The following is a 22,167-nucleotide window of genomic DNA, read 5'->3' on the forward strand; positions in this document are numbered from 1 at the left end:
TTTACTTTTTCTTACAGTATGTTTGCTGTAGTGTCTCACTAACTGCTGTAATCATTCAAAATCAGTCACTGTTGCCTCTTTTCTCTCCCTCCAATTTATTCTGATATACAGCATGGGTTTCTTTGTCTCCAGCGTGTTCCTCGAATGCACTACAGATTTCTGTGTTTGCTGATCAATGCCTGATATTAGAGTAGTTCAGTAAGAAAACAGACCGACCTGAAATGTAATATAGAGAGATGAATGGGGAGAGATAATGATCATGTTTTGCATGACTGAAACTCACAAATATATTATAACACATATTGTAATGATGAGCTGTTTGTATTTTAAAATAATATGGCAAGAGCCACTGAAAGGGAGGATAAAGGAAGATTTCCAAAGGCAGCACAGGATTATTATGACTAATAATTTTGGGACATTGTTGAGTAGAAACATAATGTTGTGAGGGACAGAAAGGGATGAAGAGTCTCTTGAGAATAAAGCAAAGTGAAACATGTGCACATGTTGAAAAAAGAGAGTGACTTAAAAAGAAACAATAAATGGAGTTCAGCAGAAACTTTCTTTTTTTTTTTTTATATATTTTTTATCCCAAAGTTGCACCAGTGACAGCTGCTGAGAGTATCCTTATGGTGTCCGAAAAGATTAGCAGCAAATGTTGTGATACTTGAATGACTCACTGTTACTAATGGTCACTTTTAAGCCATTTATTTATTTATTAATTCATTTGTTTGTAGGTTCGGTTTCATAAAGGCAAATGTTTCTGGGCTTTTCAGAAAGTAAAGTGAATCTTAACATAACAAACCTTATTGACTGATTTGGCACTGCCAAAGAAAAACATATTGACAATATTATTTGATAGATTGGAGGCAATATTTAATGATTATTGTAAATTCACTTAAAGGATAAGTAATCAATGACTTACCAGTGTCTGTCAGTGACTGTCTTTAAAGTTGGGAATCTCCATATTTAAGAGGCTGAAGACAGTTGTCTTTTTTAAAAAATGACATAAATTATTCTTTAATATTTTATTATTTTTTAAAAAATCAATCCTGTATTAAGTGGTGGGGGGGTGGGGTTATGACTGACTGACAGGCAGGCATTGTGAATACCATTAACTAACAATAGCATAATAGCCATTTCATTCTCGTGGACGCACACACAAAACTGTTATTAGCATTTCTGTGATTATAAGGTGGGTGATGATCATCATGGGAGGTTGGATCATATTGTTGACGAAGCAGAAGTTTTGGCTTCTGGATGATTTAAACGCCTTCAATCAATCACCAGCACAATACGACAGTTTCCTGGTGCGCTACTGAGTACTGGGGCTTTTTTTCCCCCTGAAACTGATAAAAACATGAATGATAGTTCAAAAAGAATAATGAATGGGCTGAAATAAAGCAGAGCAGGAGAGCGTAAAGCCATGAATGAAGAAGTGGGACGCTGCTCCGAGCAGCTCAGTTGCTTTTCCTCCTTTCGGCCACCGAGCGACAGTATTTCGCCCCCCCGCCCCCCCCCCCTCTTAGAAATAAAAAGCCCCGCTCCTCTCCGGACTGTTTGGTCACATGCTGGGAAGGTTTGAAGTTGCGGCTTCATGTCACACATGCGTACCGACAAAGTGAATGGCACACGGGCGCAGGAGTGACGCCGAGGCGACCAGAGAGGCGAGACGACCGGAGCCGACCCACGGCAGCTGGGCGACGTCCACGCAGGAGAGAGGGAGAGGAAGGAGGAGAAGAAGAAAGAGGATGAAGATGAAAGCCGCGGGAGGCGACAGTATCCCACCACCGGCGCCGGTGAGAGCCAGGCTTTAGGACGCGCAGGGAGCCGCGGCGCGCTTGAATTTGGCTCAGCTGAGAAAGTTCAGCGGCTGTATACAATGGTTATAAATGGGTCTCACCTGAACAGCTCCTCGCCAGACCCCAGTGACACCGTCCTGAACCGCCCGCCGTGGGTCACCACAACTCTGGGCTGCTTCCTCATCTTCACCATCGTCGTTGACATCCTGGGCAACCTCCTGGTCATCTTCTCCGTCTACCGGAACAAGAAGCTCAGGAACGCAGGTGAGTCGGTTACGAGTCGGGGGGGGGAGAGAAAAGTGTGCGGCAGCTGCGTTTAAAAAAAACTAAACAACAAAAACAACAAAACAAAACAAAAACTCTTCAGCCGAACCTTTTTAAAGTGACAGCAGCCACATGTCAGGGCTGTCGGGGTAAAACACACTTGTGCTCGGCCGCTGTGTCACTAATGAGAACAGTTTGCTTTTGTTTCCCGGTGAGCCGCTAAATCCGAGCTCTCACAATAATACAACCTCCCATTAAGCTGCCCCCCCCCCCCTCTCTCTCTATTATATCCTTTTAATAAAAATACTGCCACATATATTCTTACTCTCGCCGGGTTATTAAGTGGTTCGGGTCAACCCCCCCCCCCCCCGCTCGCCGCAGCCTACTTTCTGAAGCGGATGTAATTTCCCTGACCTGCACCGAGTGCTGAGCGGGTCCACGGTGAGGAGCGAGGAGAGACACCACGGTCACTGTTGACAGTGTGAGGCCACGGGGAAAGCCCGGCGCTCGTCCCAGCTGTGCTCACACTAATGCCTCCCAGGCTCTTCCGCTATCGATGTTACTCCAGCCTGCAGATTTTATTTAATAATGATAATGACAACAGAATTAAAAAAAAAAAAAAAATTATTACCAGGTCGATGATGGAACATTAAGCCCAGGAGCGTGTTTTCGTACACACCACTTGGACGTGGGTTTAATTAAGATAAGGGCTTTGGATTAAATTGTGCGCCTGGAGTTTGGACAAGATTGACAAGGCGGTGTTGATGTTGCCGAGCGAAGGTGGTAAAACGCTGATGACTGAATAGTCAGAGAGGACTGAGCGCTGCTGTGAAAGCCCGAGAGGCTCCTGCCGTGCTCAGGTCCGCACACACGCACTGGCAGCTACACTTAGACCGACTGTCATCATTTGGAGGTTGTGGCAGGGCGATTTGCTAAATACACTCCTGACATCACCATTTCACTCACTGCAGAAATGTTAGGGTCAGAAGAGATTTCCATCATGTGGGTAGGGAGCGGAGATCCCCTGCAAGGAACACTAAGTGATATCCAGGATGTACAAGGATGTGATTGCCTCTCACTGAGATTCTTGCAAGCTGCCATTGCTTTATTTAAGCGCACATGCAACTCTGCAGTAGTCACAGAGTTGCATGGGAACACAACACTTGCTGTCTTGAAATAGAATTCATCTCTGAAACTGAAAACGTGTGATTTTTTTTTTATTTTTTTAATTTATTTATTTTTTTTGTAAGTCATGGTACTGCACGTTAAATTGTGGAACAAAGTATGAGACAAGAGGAGAGATATATTTAGGAAACTGCATCTTTGAAGTTGTTCCGTTATTTAAGGCTAATTAGCAGCAGCAGCAGGACTTTAATCAAGCATGGAGTTAACTTATATTATCTCCACTTTAATGATGTGTGTGGTTGAGCCTTTCTAGCTGGGATTACCATTTATTTATTCACTCCACTGGATATTCAATTTTCGCTTTGCCACACTGAATTCCAACCAAGCATCTGGAATAAAAGTCCAATGTCTGAGGATCAAAAGAAAGTGGGGGGTGGAAGGGGGGGGGCAGCTTAATTACTGTTTTGCAAAACTGCCCATGAATACAAATAAGGCCTACGTATGCTGATGACGCGGTTGCTCAAATTCATGGCTTTTGAAGTGCATTTGCTACTTTCCATTCAAGGTCTGGAGACGTGCGTGCCTAACTTAAGGCTCTTTCAATTTCCTGTGCAAAAAGCCATTGGCAAATTATGTGCAAATTGGCAGACATATTGATTGATGCAAAAACTTTTCCATTCATACTTTCATCACTGTCGGAATGTTCTGAGGACGGGGCGGGCTGATACTGTTCATTTTGCTGAGCCTTATCGGGGGGGAAATTTGATGCCACAAATGATTATTTCATCCGCAGCCACAGATTTGACCTGGACTGACCAGTCTCAACTTTCAGGAGTGGATTTTAACTGCTGCATTTTCTGTCCTGAAAGAATTCAATTTCCTGTCATCGAAGACATCAGAGCTCCTCGGCGGAAAAACAAATGGACATAAACTTTCTTGGCATCAACTAAATGTTGTTAGAGATTGCACAGCAGTCCAACAACAAGGGGGTGAATTAAATAATGAGTAATGAAATATACTCAGTGGAGAAGCTGGCAGGCGTTGTGTGGTCACATATTGCAGGCAGCAGCAGCACTGCTGTCACTGCGTGGCCTAACCCTCCGTCAGCGCACAAAGTGGCCAGTGAGAGAGGGAGCCAACAACACATGGTGAGCGGTTCGAGCTGCATGACTGGACACAGAATCAGTTTAACGCCAATAAGTCATGTTCTGTTGTAGATAAAGCAGTTTTTTTGATTCATGAGGGGAAAAACAAAAGATTCCAACAAGCTGACAGTTTTAGCTGGCTTTTCGGCTAGAATGCAACATTAGCTCATGAAGTATTGCACGAGGCAGTTTTATGTCGTTTTTATAGATGACGACAGAGGAGAAAACCAAACCTGGTATCCCTGTGTGATTGTTGACATGCCATGCAACGCCTTTTCTTCGCAAAGGTTGTGGTACAAGACTCTGAGCTTTGAATTTGAATTTCTCACCGCTCTGGCAAAGTGGAAAATCTGAGCAGTCCTCGTTGTCAAGTGTAGCGACCCAGCCAGGGCCAGCAGTCTTCATTAGACAACAATGGAATCATGCTTTTTTTTTTCTGAATGAGAACAAAAGAGAGTCAGATGTCTGGAAAATATCTGAAAAGTCTTATTTGTGTCTCACTATCCCTTTTTTTTCTTTTCACAGCAGAAAACTTTGCAGGTTCGACAGCACGGGAAGTTTAAACAGTGACTTACCTACTGTACCATTCACAGCCTGAAGTGACAGACAAAAGACAAGCTTTAGTGTGCTGATACCTTTGTGTACTGAGATTCTCTGCTGCGCGCCACATCGGAGCGGGGCTGTCTGTTTCTGTGCATGACACAGAGTTTATCCTTTTTTTTCAGGGTTGCGTGACTTGGCTGTGTGTTGGCAAAATGTTATTAAGAATCATTCAGTATACCTCCGGTGTCTGGTACGGTAGTGTTGCTCTTTTGAGGCATTAATGCAGAATTAAGTGGAATTTGCATTTGTCTTCAATTAAAATGAATCTTTTAGCTCTCTAAATATCCATTGGCTTTGTTGGGAAACGGAAATTAGCTCCGAACTGTGGAGCTCAATAAAGAGTTGACTATGAAAAGAAAACAAATCCCCTTCTGTAGATGTTGTACAGTAGCTGTTGCTTTCAAAGCATCCTGTTTTATTTTCATCATGAGGAAAGCCATTTGAAAGACTTGTTTTGTGAGAGACTGTAATCCTGTAGACCAGGGTTAATCAGGGTCTCATGTATCAGTATCAAGAGTGCACAGCTATGATTAAACCAAAGAGACCGAAGAGACAAGTTTCTTGGGGTGAATTTATTTTGCTGGAACAAAGCTAAAAGAAGGACTGTACTCATGTTTCCTCCCTGTCGAGCTGAACTGATCTCCAGTTAAACTTTTCCCAAGTTAAACATGGGTGGCAAGCTGTCTTTAATTGATTTGATAAACTCTAATGATACACTTGCATCTGAATTACCTGGCCTCTCTGCACTATCCTTTTCTTCTAAAAAAAAAAAAAAAAAAATCATCAGTGTAGTTCTGTGCCTAGGAACCGTTAGCAACATCTCCCACATGAATGGCTGCGTTTACTATTCTCTAAAACTGTGCGTTCCCTGCATGGCAAAACCACACTTCAGAAGAACTTTCATTGTAAAGACTCAATGTAGAGTTCAGTAACACAGAGAAGCCATGTGTCTGCGAGAAGTTGTCAGGCATTGTCAAGCTACTCTGCATAATGTATCCATTGCCAGCAGTATCAATATCGGGTGGCTGTATCATGTGTTCCCACCTCTGATGACAAGACTGCCTCTTTGTGAACCCTGCTGTGCCCGCTTTGGCTCACACTGCTGCAGTTTCACCAACAGTGACTGAAGTTGTTTTCTCATATGAACTCCCTTTCATACACTCCAGCAGATTGTCTGTGTCTCACCTACTGGAAACACTGTAGAACACGCACTGTGGAAGTTGCAGTGTTTTGTTTGCAGTTGTCTGACGATTTTTCGCAGTCTGCCTCATAGTCTCTCCAGTTGAACATTTTCGTTAGCGTCTTTGTGTAAATGACCCTTCTTTTTCATCGCACGCTGTGAATTCTCCAGACGGCAACCAGTGCTATTCACACATAGGCTCAAGGGGACAGTACATGGACTTTGTACTATGGAACCAGCAGTGTAAAGTCTGTTTACTGTCTAGTCCAACTGATTTGGATGTTTGCGTTCTCACATACAGCTCCTCCGGGTGATGTCTAGATAAGATCTGGGTTGCAGTGCTTGTGTGAAAGCATTATAAGAGACAGGAGCTGTGAATGCATGCCATCTGTGGCTAAAAAGTTCTTATGGTGTGGTGTTAGGCTAAAATAAATTTGCCACATCATGATCAAAGCAAGTGTGTGTTGTAAAATGTGTTGTATTAAGCAAAGGACAGTGAACAATGTGTTATATCACATTTTGTTCAAGTCACGCTTCACTCAAAACTGTGTTTTACTTGATATTCCTTGACTTTGATGTTTTTATCGTGCAGAGTGTGCAGAGTTGGACACTGCGAGTGCTGTATAAGGAACAACATACTATTACTGAGTGGCTTCTTTATGCCACACAGCCTCAATTCTTTGTGGCACTGAAGGTCCCTAAGGTGTTCTACTACACGGTGCATCATCATGCTGGATGAGATGATCAGATGATCAGTTTGCAGGAAACTATTGCAGTTCTCACACAGTGTAAAGAGAGCGAGCGTTAGACAGGGAGGCTGAATCTGTCTCTACACAGGAGGTGTGGCGTGAGCAGCATGTTAGCAGAGCAGCAGCAGCAGCAGCAGCAGCCTCCATGCTTGTAAACACATGATGCGTTCAGGCACAGTAGTGACTTGTAGGTCACTGCAACTCACCTCCTCACCTCCCTAACACTGTAGCTAGGTATGAAAAAAGAAGGGAAATAGACTTGAAACATGAATATGAACAAATATGTTCTGGGCCACGTTTATGAGTGAATATTGATAGCTTAATCATCTTGACAGCTTGATTCACCATGTCCTGTGTATCCTGTAATTCCTGAATATAAATTAATTTATCGGCTAGTGCAGAAAAAATGCAGACCATAAATAGAAAAAAACTAGGGCTGTCAAACGATTAATTTTTTTCTTAATCGCTGAATTTCAATAGTTAATCGCTATTAATCAGATGTTTTATCACATGATTAAAATTATATTATTTTTCATTTCAGAACTGTTTTCTCTTGCTTCACAACACATAACCGTCACTCTGTTTGAACTAGAAGCTAACATTAGCATGTTTGTGTAATTATGAAGATGTCTGACAATTTATTTATCCGTAGACGAGCTCTGGGTTAAGTTAGATTTTTCAACTCGTTTGATCTTCACCGACGACGATTCAGGCATTGGATGTAAACACTTTAGGTCTCCTGACACGCCCCTTTATGCAGACCAGAACCGCCCCCCTTTTGCTCCCATAGACATGACCTGAAGTATCTTGCTCCGCCATGTAAGGTGTCTGTGGCAGCTTGACAACAAGTAAGGGTGCCTTTGGTAACAGCATCAGTGATGGTGTAAAATAAAAAATCTTTGGTGGCACGCGATTAACACGATAAAAAAAAAAAGAAAGGCCTTATGCTCATTGCGATTAACGCGTTAATGCTGACAGCCCTGAAAAAAAACGAAAATTGGATTTGGTGTCATGAAATTCTTAAGGATTAAAACTTTAAATCTGAGTTTAAGATCTGTGGAAGTGTGGAAACTTGAACCCGCCAGTGGACAAGGTATTTGAACTTGGAGAAACCATATCAGGCACAGATAATTATTCAAAGCTGAGTATTGTTATGTTTCATAAGGCATGAATGTAAAGGATCTTTAAAGTTTCTCTTTTGTGTATGAGGCAGATTCAGCTTTTCAGTAAAGTTTAACAGTATTTAGTTCAGGTTGGGCCTCAAGTGGGCCTCAAAGCTTAAGTTATTAAAGGGCCCCTCAATAACTGGAAAGGCCAAAGGTTAGAGAGTATGAGTGTGTGCTAAGGTTGACATAAGAGGCGCTGCACTGTATCTACTGTATGTTTCCTTGCCAAGACATCATCAGATTATATGCCTCATAAAATAAACACAATCTCAGGGCAGTCACATATTTTCTGCTGCTCCGCGTCATTGAAATGTTAGTTCTGAATTTGATACCATCCTGAGTATTTATCCCACGGATCGTTAATATTTGAAGAAAAACAAGAGGTAATACAAACACTGCAACATTTAATTAAAGTCCTTACATGTCAATGTTGTCCTATCATTCCAGCTGCTCTCTAACAGATACGTGACAGCACAGGAGCCGTGGCAGCTCACTGGGTTTGTCAGTTTCTGCGGTGATTGCTGTGACAAGCGTCGGAGCGGCACAGTATGGTGGAGCAGCTTAATAGCATAAGAACTGAAAGAAAAAGGGCTCAGCGGGTGAAAAATACAGTCTAATTGGGGACCCACAACAGCCGGCAGGTCATGACTTTGCAGTTAATTCATAGTTTGCCCAAGCTGAATAAATGAACATTGAGTGGGAGAGGATAAAGATCTCCTTCTTTTACTCATGAGGCACTTAACTCCCAGCTATAGATTAGTTAATGCCCCTGTTGTCAGCCAGGACACGGGGAAAAAAAAAAAAGGAGCGCCTGCTAGCGTACCCCGAGGCTGATCTGCACCTGATAACTTCCAGTCAGCATTAACCACCTCTTCCCCTGCTTTTCACCGCGCTCCCCGAAACATGGAAAAGACTTGATACATTTTCATTAATTACGCCCGGCCTGCAGATCTGCTTCGTACAGATTTCCCGTCAGGGGGCTTTTGTGGGTCTCATAAGGATTAAAACTCAAAACATTAGATCACACATGTATCTAATTGGGTAGCAGATATATATGCACGGCTGTGGTTCCGCTGCTGGGATTGTGTGCATGATGTTATCAAACCTCGTCTGGCTTGTTTGCCGCTGCCTTTCGCTCTCAGACACAGCGAGGGAGAAAGGTTCACGACAGTACATGATAGTGGAGATAAAGGCAAAAAGAAGGCAGGCAGCAGATTGGTGCGAGCCTGCCATACAAAGCAGACACACAGTGAAAGAGACAGCGGCTTATTTCTTCACTCTGAGAGAGAATCTGAATCTTCTTTCAGTCATGTTAGTTTGTTGCTTCCACCAGGGTTAGGCTGGGCTTATCTTTTTTTTTTTTTTTTGTGACAGCAACCATCAGCAACCATCATGGGAAAATTGCTCAGTAAAAAGCTGTCTTGTTTTTCTCTATTTGACCCAACTATTCAAGTCTTGGCAGGTGCCACATTGTCCTGCTGGGTTTAGGCCTCTTTCCAGGGTCATCTGAGAAAGAAAAATTGACCCAGCAAGCGCTCATTTGACTCAGTCGACTCTTTACTCGCTGCCTCAGCCTTCTAGACGATTTCATGATTTTCTAATATTTGCTTGATAGGGTTATCTGTACACACCAGCCTGCCTGCAGTAATCCATTCTGTATATATGATTTGCATCAGCTGTATGATAAGAATGTAGGCTTTGCTTTTCCACATGTCTCCTCTGAGAAGACATCTCTCTGTCTCTTTATGTTTCTGCCCAGCATTTGGTATTCCACTCACCAAGTTTTTTTTTTTTTTTTGTGCCTCATCTCAAGTCTACCACCTTCTTTATACTTCTCTCGCTCACAAGTTTACTCACCCTCACACGCACACTGGATATTTTTATTTTTTTCTCTTTTCACTTAAATTTGACCTTCTAGGCTTCATATTCCATGACACCCTGTCTGTTTGTATCACTCTGATCCAACACCCCCACCGTTCTCCAGGGATGTTATGTTGTCAGACCGCATACCTGTAGAGGAATTCTGCCAATAGCACTTTGCATCAAGCCAGTCAGGCAATAAGACGGTTATCACACAAAGCCTGTGGATTCCAGATTATATAAGGGCCAAGTGGGCAAAATAATTTAAGCCTGTTATTTTTGATAAGAGTTAAACAATAACCGGCCTGACGTGGTCGAATTTAACGAGAGCAGGCGCCTGGCATCTGGTCCTCTCTGTGGCGACCCCCCTGTGCATGCCTCCATTCTCTTGCTCTCATGCTGATTGTGTCCGTCTCTCCGTCTCACACACTCGAGGAGAGAGCATGTTTTTTTAACTTCAAAAGGAAGACGCAGTCTATAAATACGTATACATACAAGAGAGCATATTTGCAGCCATTTCAGATCCCCCCTCCACCCCCCCCCCCCATTCCAGCTACCCTCCCTCCCCCCTTTCCATGCTTCCCTGTGCTATTTTTAATCATTTACAATATAATACAGTGAAACTTCTTTCTGCTTGATGGGAGCTCGGGATGACGCACATGGGAAGCTTAGGGCAGTGAGATCAAGTAAAACCTAATGCTCATCCAAGGGGAACTATGCATAACACATGCATACTGTAGAGTGCTTACTGTAGAGCGGTAACTATTTGATTACGCATACACACACACACACACACACACACAAGGCGGTAAAAGCTCAGAGGTTAGAGATGCTGCTGGTGATGAGAAGGGTGTTTGAATCCCAGTTTGAGCTGAGTGGAGAGAATCAGAACGGGGAAGCGGGAAACGCTCTCCTCAGCGCTCAAGGTGCCCTTGACTGAAGCACTTAGTCCACCATTTCTTCACTGGCAAACAGTGGAAGACTGTGGTTGGACTCAGCAGCTTCCAGCTGTGAATGCGTCAGATTGTATGACTGTTAAAATGGGACGCTGATGAAAAACAGAAAAACATGCAGGCTCAGTCAGTCCTTCTCAGATGTAATTTAACGCACAAACTGACCTCATTGTCGTTCAAATTCCTCCTTCATTATCTCTGTCCCTTTTTTGTTATTTTATCATTAATAGCTCTAAAAACAGAGTACGGTCCGTCCGGTGGACTAACAAGCAAACTGCTCAATCAGAGAGCTTCGTCATTCTCTATGAGCCAATGGGCTGATTCGGTTGAATGGCATGTAATGATGATTATTTTGGCAGACACACGAATGCCATTTGATGTAGCTCTGCGAACACTGCCCCATTCAGCCTTATCAGACCACTGTTTGCAACATGCTGAAAATAATCCTGAGGTTAGAGGGGTGCGTGTTTTCTGTGTGAAATTAGTAACATTGTTCAAACGATGTCTGATCTAAAATAGGAGAGCAGATCTTTTGTTTGATAATAGGAACTAAATTTGGAGTAGGCTTAGAGTTGTCAGAATTTAGGCAGCACATGTAAGCCCTGTCAGGAAATGAAAACGGGATGTAAAATTCTCAGAAGATAACAAATAGTAAGATAATGTTTTGTTGTTCAGAGACAAAGAAAAAAAAAAAAGAGTCTGGCCATTTCAAATCTGAATTTTCTGAGACATTCATGAAGACACAATTGTTCTTTCAGGCTGTACAAGATGAGATTCATCCTGAATTTCCTCAGAAGTCTGTAAACTTTTGTGTTATATAATAAGCAGTAGCGAGAAATCTTCTCTGTTAGATTCACTTTGGTACAGACTGAAGACAGGACTTTTTAATCAGTCCACAAAACAGGAGATTAGGACAAGATTTTACTCATTTTAAAGTCAGTATTAAATAATCTTCAGTAAAATATTAAAGAAATACTTTGCAATAAGCCTTGTTACCTTAGAAATCAAAATAATGAAGAAGAATTTATTGCATTGCTAAAATTTTCTGTATTGTTTGTCCAATATTAAGCCTCTTTTACCTCAGTGTTGTGGTTTTATGGCTCACAATTGTACTGTTTCCGGTTCATTCTTTTCCGAAGCAGGCAGCGAAAAACCTCTGGTATACCCTTCACATGCTTCACATGCTTTCTGCTCAGTACCAAATGGTAAAGAGTCAAAGTTAGTGACTAGCTTGTGAACGTAGTGGTGCATTTAGCAGTTACAGAGCCACGTATTTCCCCAAGGAATTGGTGGAAAACAAATTTGAAGCTAAAGATTGTACACTGGATGTTTGTCAGGTAGTCAGAAATATCACTGTATTTGCTGGATGTCTCAGTAAGCAACTGTTTGCTAACAGTGCACGTTGACGTGTTTACAGCTTGTCTTTGCTGCCCCTAAGAGTAAAAGACGAAAAACAAGACTAGATCAAAACCTAGTATAATGGACCACCTTTGGTCAAATCCTGATTTTATAAATGCAAGGTTGTCTCACAAAATCACCAAACACATAAAGGAAACACAAAGACTGTGCTGTGTTTTCAGCTGTATTTACTTATAAAAATGATCAGTAAGAGAGAAAGTCATTTTTTCAGGCTTTTCCTGTATTACAGTCTTAGTGAAAGAGAGAGATGAGAAAGGTGGGCAGAGAGAGAGTGAGGTTATGATTTGCAGCAAAGTGTTGCAGGCTGGACTCAAACCTGGCCCGCCGCGGCAAGGACTAGGCTTGGATCCGGGATCCTCAATAGTTTAGCCTTTAGTTTCAATGGACAGAAACCGTATTGCTCTGCTGCAGTAAGCGTATTTCATTTTAATTTCCAGTGGCTGGTGTTTCTGTTGTTTACATGCTAGTCAGACCTGCTAGTTTCTTTAGTAGTTACTGATGAGTTCACTCTTTCCCTCCCTCCCTCCCTCCCTTTGCTCAGTGTATTTTGTTTAGTTTTTCCTCTGCCTTCTTCAGTTATAATGATACTTGTAATAAAAGTAGTTTATTTGCAGTAATGGTGGCAAGGCCTAGTGAACTGGAAGCGTTCCTTTGCTTCCCTGCAGTTCCCGAGCAGCCAGGAAACCAAAGCGGCTTGGTAGACTGCCCGTAACAAGAGGTGTAGCCCTAAGCCCCTGGTTGGCATCCATTCACGGGCCAGCCATTTACCAGGTTTACAACCAGTTTGTCTGAAAAAAAAGTATCTAAATCTGGCGAAAATGTGATACATTGGCAATGCTGCAGACTGTAAACACCCCCCTATAGAACCTGTTTGCACCAGAAACTCCAATTCAGTGACAGGACACTTGGCTGACCAGAGGTGGAAATATGATCACTCGGTCAGTCAGTCAGTCAGTCAGTCAGTCAGGGACATTCAAGATTAGGCCCCACTATTGCGTTCCAGCCAAAAATCAGTTGATGCAGGTTTAAAGACATGTCAGTGCTCTCTGGTGGACAAACCATGTCAAACCACTTCCTAAATGATCTTAAACATATCTGGCAGTTTGCTGTAACTTATCAGCCAACATCTACGCTCAGAGATCAATATGGAGATCATCTAAAATCACCTGATGACACACCGATACATCACTCAGGCTTTGGAAAAGGTGGCTGGAAGTGCTTGCCTCTGTGTACTCAGCCATCCACATATTTAATACTTATGGTTGTGTAATGATATGTTGTCATCCAACAGCCAATCCTATCATTTACTCATCCATTTAATTCAGTCTAATCGCCGATGAATATTTCCATTATTAGATCATCTGTTGTGCAGCTAGAGTCCAATTTAGTTTCCCTTTGTCTCTGTTTTGAATCACTTAAAGTTCGCTTAACTCAATATCCACTTTATATAACTGGCTCCAATATAAAGATGTGGACATATGGAATGTCAGTGACTCCTGCACTTTGTTTTACCTGCAGAGTTAGAGAGAGCAGTGATTCTGACTGAGCTTTTCAGCAGCCTTTTTCTGATAAGTCACAGTTAGCAGTGTTGAGGTGTACACTAATTCTCAAGAGGCAGATTATGACGCATTCTTCGTGGCCTGTCACGTTCGTAAAGTAATTAGTTGAGTCCTACGCGTCGCTCTAATGAGCAGGAGCTTAGTGTGTGTGATTTCCTTGTCACAGTATGCTTTCCTTTAATGACCCATAAACATGCTCCCTGTGATTATTGTCTAAATGAGTGTATTTTGTCACACTTTAAGACACATTCACACATCACTTGGGCTCATTCCAGCATTCTTTGGGCACCGTCCAAAAGCAAAGGGGAATTATGCAGTAGGAAGTTAGATGCTCATGCTGTTCAGTGCTCAGTGACCTAGTCTTAAGCCTCAGCTTCTCTGAGAATATGAGCGTGAACTCATGTGGCATGTAGCATTATGAAGAAATAATAATATATTTTATGGAAAATATTGCAGCGTGATCAAATGGGAGATGTAAGTAGATATGGATGATATCAGTGCTGCTTTGGGCCAGATTGTTTTGCTGTGGTTGCTGTTCATTGAAAAGTAAAAGTAGATCAGGGAAGTTTAGGGAAAGTTCAGTGGTCATACCAAAATTGTCACTGACAACATATCAGAGATTAAATATAACAATAACACTGGCTTTTTGTGTTATTAGGGATGATTTTTAGTGGACTTGATGGCTTTTTCACTTCTGGGGATGCAGCTATTTTCTGCCGATCTGCACCTTTCTTCATCCCAGGAACACCCCATATATCTGCTCTGAGCATTAATGAGAGGAGGGTGTTTTTGCTGATAGTATTACACAATAAATGCATATTAAAGATGAAGTCACTAGGGTTGGGATTTGAGAATGTTTCCATTCAGAGCCGCTCCCAGATCATCTGGTTCCTGAGAATTGTTTCGTTCTGACGCTGTCAGCTCCTCCATTACAGCTTGTGCATTGCTCAAAATGACTTATAATTGTATTAAGAGATTTTGGATTATTATCAGGGCAGAGAAACTCCAAAGCAACAGAGACAGGACCCAAAAAACACAGTTCCCGAAATAATCATGTTAACAAACAACACACACAACACAGAGCAACATTATTGTTTTATCTAATTGGAATCTTGTTTGTGGCAACATTCACTTGTTGCCTTGGCTGTGTTTTGCTTTATTTGCCGACCAGTCGTTTACTCCAGCTCTCTGTCAGTTTAAATACAAACCCGGTAACCAAAATCAGTAGAAAAAATCTGTTTAAAGCTGTGTTGATTCACAGCGGATTTGGCATTACTAACAACCTTTTTACATTACACAGTCATAGTTTGGTTCATTATTTTTATTGAAATCTCTTCACAGAGCTTTACTGTCAGGACTTTAGCTATGACAGGAAAGAAAAGCTAATCATTTTACTGGACTGGACACCAACAGAGAAACACAGTATTTTCTTTACTAATAATTTGGTTTTCATGCTTTGATATATGGTGGCAATGCATGCCATTAAAATAGATTAGTGCATTTGATAGTTTGATAGCTAATGGTGAAATGTGATGTTGTAGGTTTCTGACTGGCACAAAGTAAAGTAAATTCTAGGGAAGGGCAAGTGAAAGCAAAGGAGTGATATGACTATCAACAACCTATTCAGGCCAGTAGCCTCAGTGGCAAGGACCACAGCATGGATTAAAATGCTTTCTCCAAGTTGAGAGACAAATGTCATGAAATATTCGCATTAACATTAAATAGTGTTAATATTAGAGCGCATCTGGATTTGATAAAGCATGGAACCCACAAAAAGAATAGATAAGGGATCATAAATCAATATCCATACCTAATGTAGATGGCATAGCATGTAGCACGTTTATTAAAACCTTGTAATATGCCGCAGCTCTTCGCTGTTTGCTATGGATGGACTGTGCATGATCGATGATTAATTAATTGTTCAGCCTTTAAAATATATGTATAAAAAAGTGAGGAAAAAAATATTCAAATTTCTTGTTTTGGCCACCAACGGTCCCAAACCCAATGATCTTCAGTTTACAATGATATAAAACAGAGAAAAGAAGCAAATCCTCATATTTGAGAAGCTAGAATAAGTGATTGTTTGGCAGTGTTTGCTTATGGCTTAAAAGGATTAATGGAGTTTCAGCTCTACTGTCATGTTAAAAGTTGCAGATGAGCCACTTGACAATTTTAACATAAGGAATTCAGAAATGTTCAGTGAATATGTTTTGGCCTGATCAGATAGATGCTACCCAGCAGCATCATAAAACAAGTCAGTCAGAACTTATAACAATACTATGAGATCATCACATTAGGACTGGAATAGTCAAAGGGTGCAGGGCAAGCTGTTAAATTGGTGTTTTCACAACAACATAATATTATCCCTGAATCAGGGTCAAGGTTATGTTAAAACAAATCCCCTGGACTAGATTTGATGTAACCAAAGTGGAGACTTCGGTTACATCAAGTGGTTACATCAGAACAGATGTTCTCCTGGGATGGGAAAGTTACATGAACTGGTGTGGAGAGATGCATAGCTGGTGATGTACCCACGGGGTTGGGGTGATGATGTTGCCAGAGGACGTGAGCAGCTTTCCTGCTGAGGGTGAAAAATGTTTGGAGAGCTGCGCGTCAAATTGTAGTGAAAGCAGAGTATGAGAATCTGTCCTCCCCTTCCTTTGTAATTCAATTAGGTTTCAGAAAGGCAGCAGCAGATGCTGTCACTTATTCAGTGCAGAGCCTTAAATACAATATCATCAGATCCGAGATGAGTAATTGATCATTCATTCATCATCTCTGGTCATTAATTTCACATGAGCTAAATCATCCTGTCAGGAGTCCAAATTACTGTCCTGTGCTGTAATTTCAGGCCAGGTTACTTTGTGTGTGTGTGTGTGTGTGTGTGTGTGTGTGTGTGTGTGTGTGTGTGTGTGTGTGTGTGTGTGTTCTCAGATTCAGACTGAGGACGTTTTTGCAAAGTGAGGTTATTTTGACAGATCCTCACATCTTTACAGTTGGGGTGAGACTAATAAAATGAGAGTTGGAAGTGGATTTAGTTTCAATGCGGGTGAACTTTGAGGGTGAACATATACTGTAGAGCTGAGGGTTTAGGGGAAGATTAGGGGCTGAGGAATGAGGGCTGTCAGGGCCCTGTGTCTGGGTGTGTGTCAGCATACACATGTCTCAGTTGTGAATGTATGGTTTAACTTCAGGGAGGCTAAAATGTGAATTGTGTTGTGAAGCAGTGCTGAAATAATTAGTCAACAGATAATTTATTGATTTTGATTAAATTATTGTTTAATCTGCATTAACCTGCATTTTTAAAATTTTTCATTTTATGGCCATTTCGGGGCAACAAGCTTTAAACATAAACAATTTGAGACCTTCCCATGTACACAGCCAACAAACATTGAGCAACATATCTACTGTGCTTATATCTATTGACCCTCCATTATGTTCACTATGTTCACTCTCCACTATGTTCACACACGAACATTCTCTCTCTCTTTCTCTCTCTCTCTCTCTCTCTCTCTCTGTATGAGAGTTGGAAGTGGATTTAGTTTCACTGTGGGTGAACTTTGAGGGTGAACATATACTGTAGAGCTGAGGGTTTAGGGGAAGATTAGGGGCTGAGGAATGAGGGCTGTGTATATATATATATATATATATATATATATATATATATATACACCTATTTTCCTATTTCACTTTTGTCACTATGAGCAACCTCTTCTAACATTACTTGTAGTCAGTTAGAAGAGGTTGTTTGTTTATGTAAAAATATTTATTGGTGCAGCTTTAAAGTCATTTATCAAGTAAAACTTTAAATATTCTATGATTACAGCTTTGAAAATGCAAGAGTTTTCTTATGGTTTATATAATGAATAACTGTGGCGTTCAGACTGGTGCTCGGACTAAACAAGTATTCCAAGATATCCTCTTGGGCTCTGCAAACTTTCACAGTTTTTAGTGTATAGACTAAACAATTCTTTGTTTTGTTGAAAAGATATTTTGAGATTATTTTATATTGGAAATATTTGTTGGTTGCAGCTCTAGTTATGCTTGTGAGACTGAAGTTGGTTTGTTTTCTTTTTCCACAGATCCTTTAGGTTTAACTCCCCCTACAAACGACAACAAACACAAGCTAAATACAGACACACCAGGGTCCATTTGTTCCATGCTGGGAACAAAAATAAGAATCTGATGAAAAATATTGTACAAGGAGTCATGACTCCTGATCGTATTGGTTGTGTTTGGGTCCTCCTTTCTATTATCAGCTTGTTGATGTCATTGTTGCAGAACATATTATGTCTGTTTGTGAGTGTGTGAGACGCAGACTGGAATAAAGAGGATGTGCATGACAAGGGTGGGTGGGTGATGGATGTCCGTCTCCTAGCTGCTGTGTGTCTTTACAAATGATTCCTATTTTTCAGTGCATTTACTACCAGTCCATGAAGCGTCTTTCCACACGCAGATACAGTTACAGTCTCTCTCTCTCTCTCTCTCTCTCTCTCTCTCCTCTATGTTTAAGTGAACTTTTGATCTTGTCATGATAATTATAATGGGAATGGCTACACAGGAAGTGATGTGAGGTTGAGAGACACATGAATGTGAAAAATACTAGTGATGCAAAAAAGATAGTAGGTTTTTAATATAGGGATTAGTGAGTATATGACATTCTAGCTGCTGTGTATGTGACTTTGAAGTGGTGCTGTTATATGCAGTAAATAGGAAATTGGAGGCTGTGTCCAAAGCTTATGCTCAGTGACACTCATAAAAAAAAAAACATTGTGAGGTAAGCCGTTAACCACAGCAATAAAATATGGCTCATCTGTTCAAAGCCCTCAAATTTATGGTATGTGAGTCTGAAAACACAGTAAAAACATGACATAAAAAAAATGCAAAAAGAATCCCAGCTATGGTATAAGGAGATTACATTGAGCTCTTTCAGGTCAATTGGGGTCAGATACGATGATGGAAATAACTGCTGTGCAAACTAATCATATATAATAAAGCTCAACAGATGCTAAAGCTCTGGTTTGACCTCGATTTCCATGGGAACAGCAGTAATATATCAAAATATACAAAGGATTGTTCGCTTTGGGATAGTTACATAACTCATTACGTTACTGATTCATCACCTAAAAGTGTCATACAACCCTGTCAGATTATTTCCATAACCAGCACAATGGTAGAGATATGGACCATGGATTTGAATTGTCACTTAAACTGCACTGTGTGCACATTAGTTCAGCTCTCTGCATGCTAACCAGTACAGCTGTTTATATAGGCAGTGTCACTGATAGGTCAGTAAAAGACTCTTCCCTTTTTATGCTAAATGAAATGGACATTTATATGTTAAGTAGTGGAGAAATGGAGATTAAAGATGCAGGAGCAAAAGATTGAGAAAACTGAATGTTTTATCTGTAAAAAAAAAAAATGCGAGTGACTAAAAATATCTGCAGACTGTGCAGAGCAATCGTTGCAATAAACTCTTTAATCGCCTCAAAATGAAACGTGTCTGTTTGAGGATGAACTCCAGCTCTTACATGTGTAGCTCTAGTAGTTGTGTAAATTCAGACGTCATCGCCTGTGTTTCTTTTTGGCCTGTAGAGGACAAACACAACACTGTCATATAGAGGTATATATAGACCTATAGAGTTGTTAGATGACTTTGTTAGCAAGCAGTTGCCTTTGCTGCCATGTTACCATACATTTGGAGTTGTGCATTCATTCTCCTTTAAACTCTGTTTGGGTCTCCACCAACTTCTGAGCCAGCCAACTTACCTATATGCTCCCACTGCTGTGCAGGTGGTGCACAGTGGGTGTGTCAGAGCGGCAGGTGCTGCTGGCACGAGAAACCAAAGCAGTTAGCTGAAAGATGATGAAATACTTCAATGACCTGAGTGGAACTACAGAGTTGGGTGATAATTCTATGTGGGGCTGTCACTACGAGCGACACCTTTCGCAAATATCATTTAGTGCAACTTTAAGGCACAAAAAGCCAAAGTGGAAGGCCATGACTCGTCATGCACATCATCTGCTGCATGTGGAGAAATGGTGGCTGTCCAGAGGAATGGCTTTGAGGTGTGAATGAGGTGTTGGTGATCACACTGGATTCATGGTTTCTAATACCAAGCTGCAAGTATTTCACTCAAAGCAAGATCCTGAATTGCACAGCCGCTGTTCGTGGAGCAAACAGCAAACACACACTCACAGATACACACATCAGCTGTGCAGCGTAATAAGCTCTGAACTTGCACCATGTATGAAACTGTCTCCACAACGTAAACATAAAGTATATTAATAGTTTATTGAAAATAACTTCAGCTCCAGGCATAAATATTTACTACTGAGGCATCTTGTACTATATGTCAACAACATTTGATTTAAATTATGAGGGGAGGAAATTACATATGGTGATATACTGTATATCATTAGCATACAAAATATATATAAATTATAGGTTATCTCTCCCTGCCCCATATGCAGCAACCCTGCATTGTTGTTTTCCCTTATGTGGTGTCACAGAAAACTAAAACTAACACTGAAATAAACACACAAAACAATGGTTATTGTAATGTAAAGGTTAAGAATGACCATATTTCACATTTGGCTTGATGCTGAATTGGTGACACTAATCGTGGGTGCCCACCTTGAAACTGCGGTGACAGATTTTCTGTGCTGCTGGGTTGAAGATGTGTGCGCGCTTTAGAATTTGTAGCTTCTTTGCAGCAACATCCATATTTGAAGCATTGTCTACTGTCATGGGTTCTATTGGCCACACATGTGTACATATACAAGGAATTTGATTTTTTGCAGAACAAGAACAACAAAGTCAAGCCAAATTGATTTTATTTATAGTATATATCCCTATATCACAAGTAAAAAAACACAGTTAAAACCTTACATTAAATTCCGTCTTAATTATTCAGTATTCATCAGTATATGAGTGTGGGCAGACATGGATGTGAACTGCAACTTGACTCATTGGCGGAGGCATACAACAACAAGGCAGTAATTCTAGTTCAACTCTAATATGCAATGCAAAAGTTGGCTGTAGATGAAACTGAAAGCATTTAACAGCTAGAGGTTTGTATCAGTTTGGCAGCTACCAGAGGTCTGTTTATAATTTCTGTGAGCACTAGAGTAAAAGACATGTACAGTATTTAAATGAAGATGAGTTAAAACCAGTAAAATCTAGAGGACAGAACGTGTATAATTTATGCATAATTAATGTCCTCAAAATAGTAATTTTTAACAGGAACATTCTTGGTTTTACTGAAGGTTTGGTTTTTATTGTACAATAACCTCAGTGACCTTGAAGCATGATGAATGTGCTCAATTTATAATGAGTGGCAGTAACTCCTCATTAAATGCTTGCTTTCCAGGGACCTAAATGACATAAATGGGATCAATCTTCTGACAAGATCAAGCTGCTTGGTAATTGCAAATGGGAATCCAAACCACCCTGTAATTGGTTGCTCTGTGTGTGTGTGTGTTATTATGTTACATTTTTTTATTTTATTTTACTTGAATAAAATTGTATTTTATAATTGTATTTCATCTACCTTTAATCTGTTGTGTCCTAACACCATCACTGCTGGTTGGTCAGGGCAATGGATACATTTATTTTCTGCAGTTGCTTTAAATTGCTGTTTGACATGTTGTAAAGGCCACACTAGCATTTGAAACATTTCACAGCCGTGGTAGTTCATTTCAAATAAATCAATCAGAGTATTTGCTTGTGGGAGCAAAATAAATACGGCTAACGTAGCTTACCAACAAACCCTCTAAGTAATAACCATGGATGTAGTATTTCATGAACTGGATATCAGATGCTAAGAGAATGCACGTTCATTTGAACAAAAATTGATCACCAAGTACATAAAGCCAAGAAGTATTCTAGGTTTATTTCCATGTCGCTCAGCTTAGCTGCATTAGTGTTTCTCCTGCTAGCATGCAGGCATGGTCCCATAGACTCTGCATAGGGATGATGTCACACACATAAAAACAGCTTTTCTGGCCTCTGAGAAAGTTTTGCAAACATAAAACCTACAGGGAATTTAAAAAAAAAGAGGAAAAACTAAATGCAACCCTTTGTCAGTGAAAAACGCTGCTCAGCAAATCATGACAAAATGAATTCTGGATGAGCCTCCTCTATATCATTTATTGCTGTTCCCTCTCTTAACAAGCTCTTCCTTTTCTGAAACACCTATTGTGTGGTCTTGGTGTTGGATTTCAGGTCCTGTGGGCACAAACATTATATCAGACACTGTATGGTCAAATTGTCAGACTTCACCTTCTATTAATATTCTAAAGCCTTGAGGCTCTTTGTCATCCACCAATCTGCTGGAGCTCCA

General features: G+C 40.9%; 1 protein-coding gene across 1 annotated transcript in view; it reads left to right on the top strand.

Annotated features, from left to right (window-relative positions):
- Positions 1-1,555: 1,555 nt before the first annotated feature.
- Positions 1,556-22,167, top strand: part of mtnr1aa (melatonin receptor 1A a) — a 33,331-nt gene continuing 12,719 nt past the window's right edge. Inside the window, exon 1 of the mRNA XM_071504808.1 lies at positions 1,556-2,063. Coding sequence (XP_071360909.1) covers positions 1,880-2,063 — 184 coding nt within the window. The 5' untranslated portion in view covers positions 1,556-1,879. The remainder of the gene's footprint in view (positions 2,064-22,167) is intronic.

This window comes from Trachinotus anak, unplaced genomic scaffold (genome assembly GCF_046630095.1).
Source record: "Trachinotus anak isolate AG129_WGS33_773 ecotype Australia unplaced genomic scaffold, CSIRO_AGI_Tana_v1 ptg000019l, whole genome shotgun sequence".
NCBI classification, from domain to species: Eukaryota; Metazoa; Chordata; class Actinopteri; order Carangiformes; family Carangidae; genus Trachinotus; species Trachinotus anak.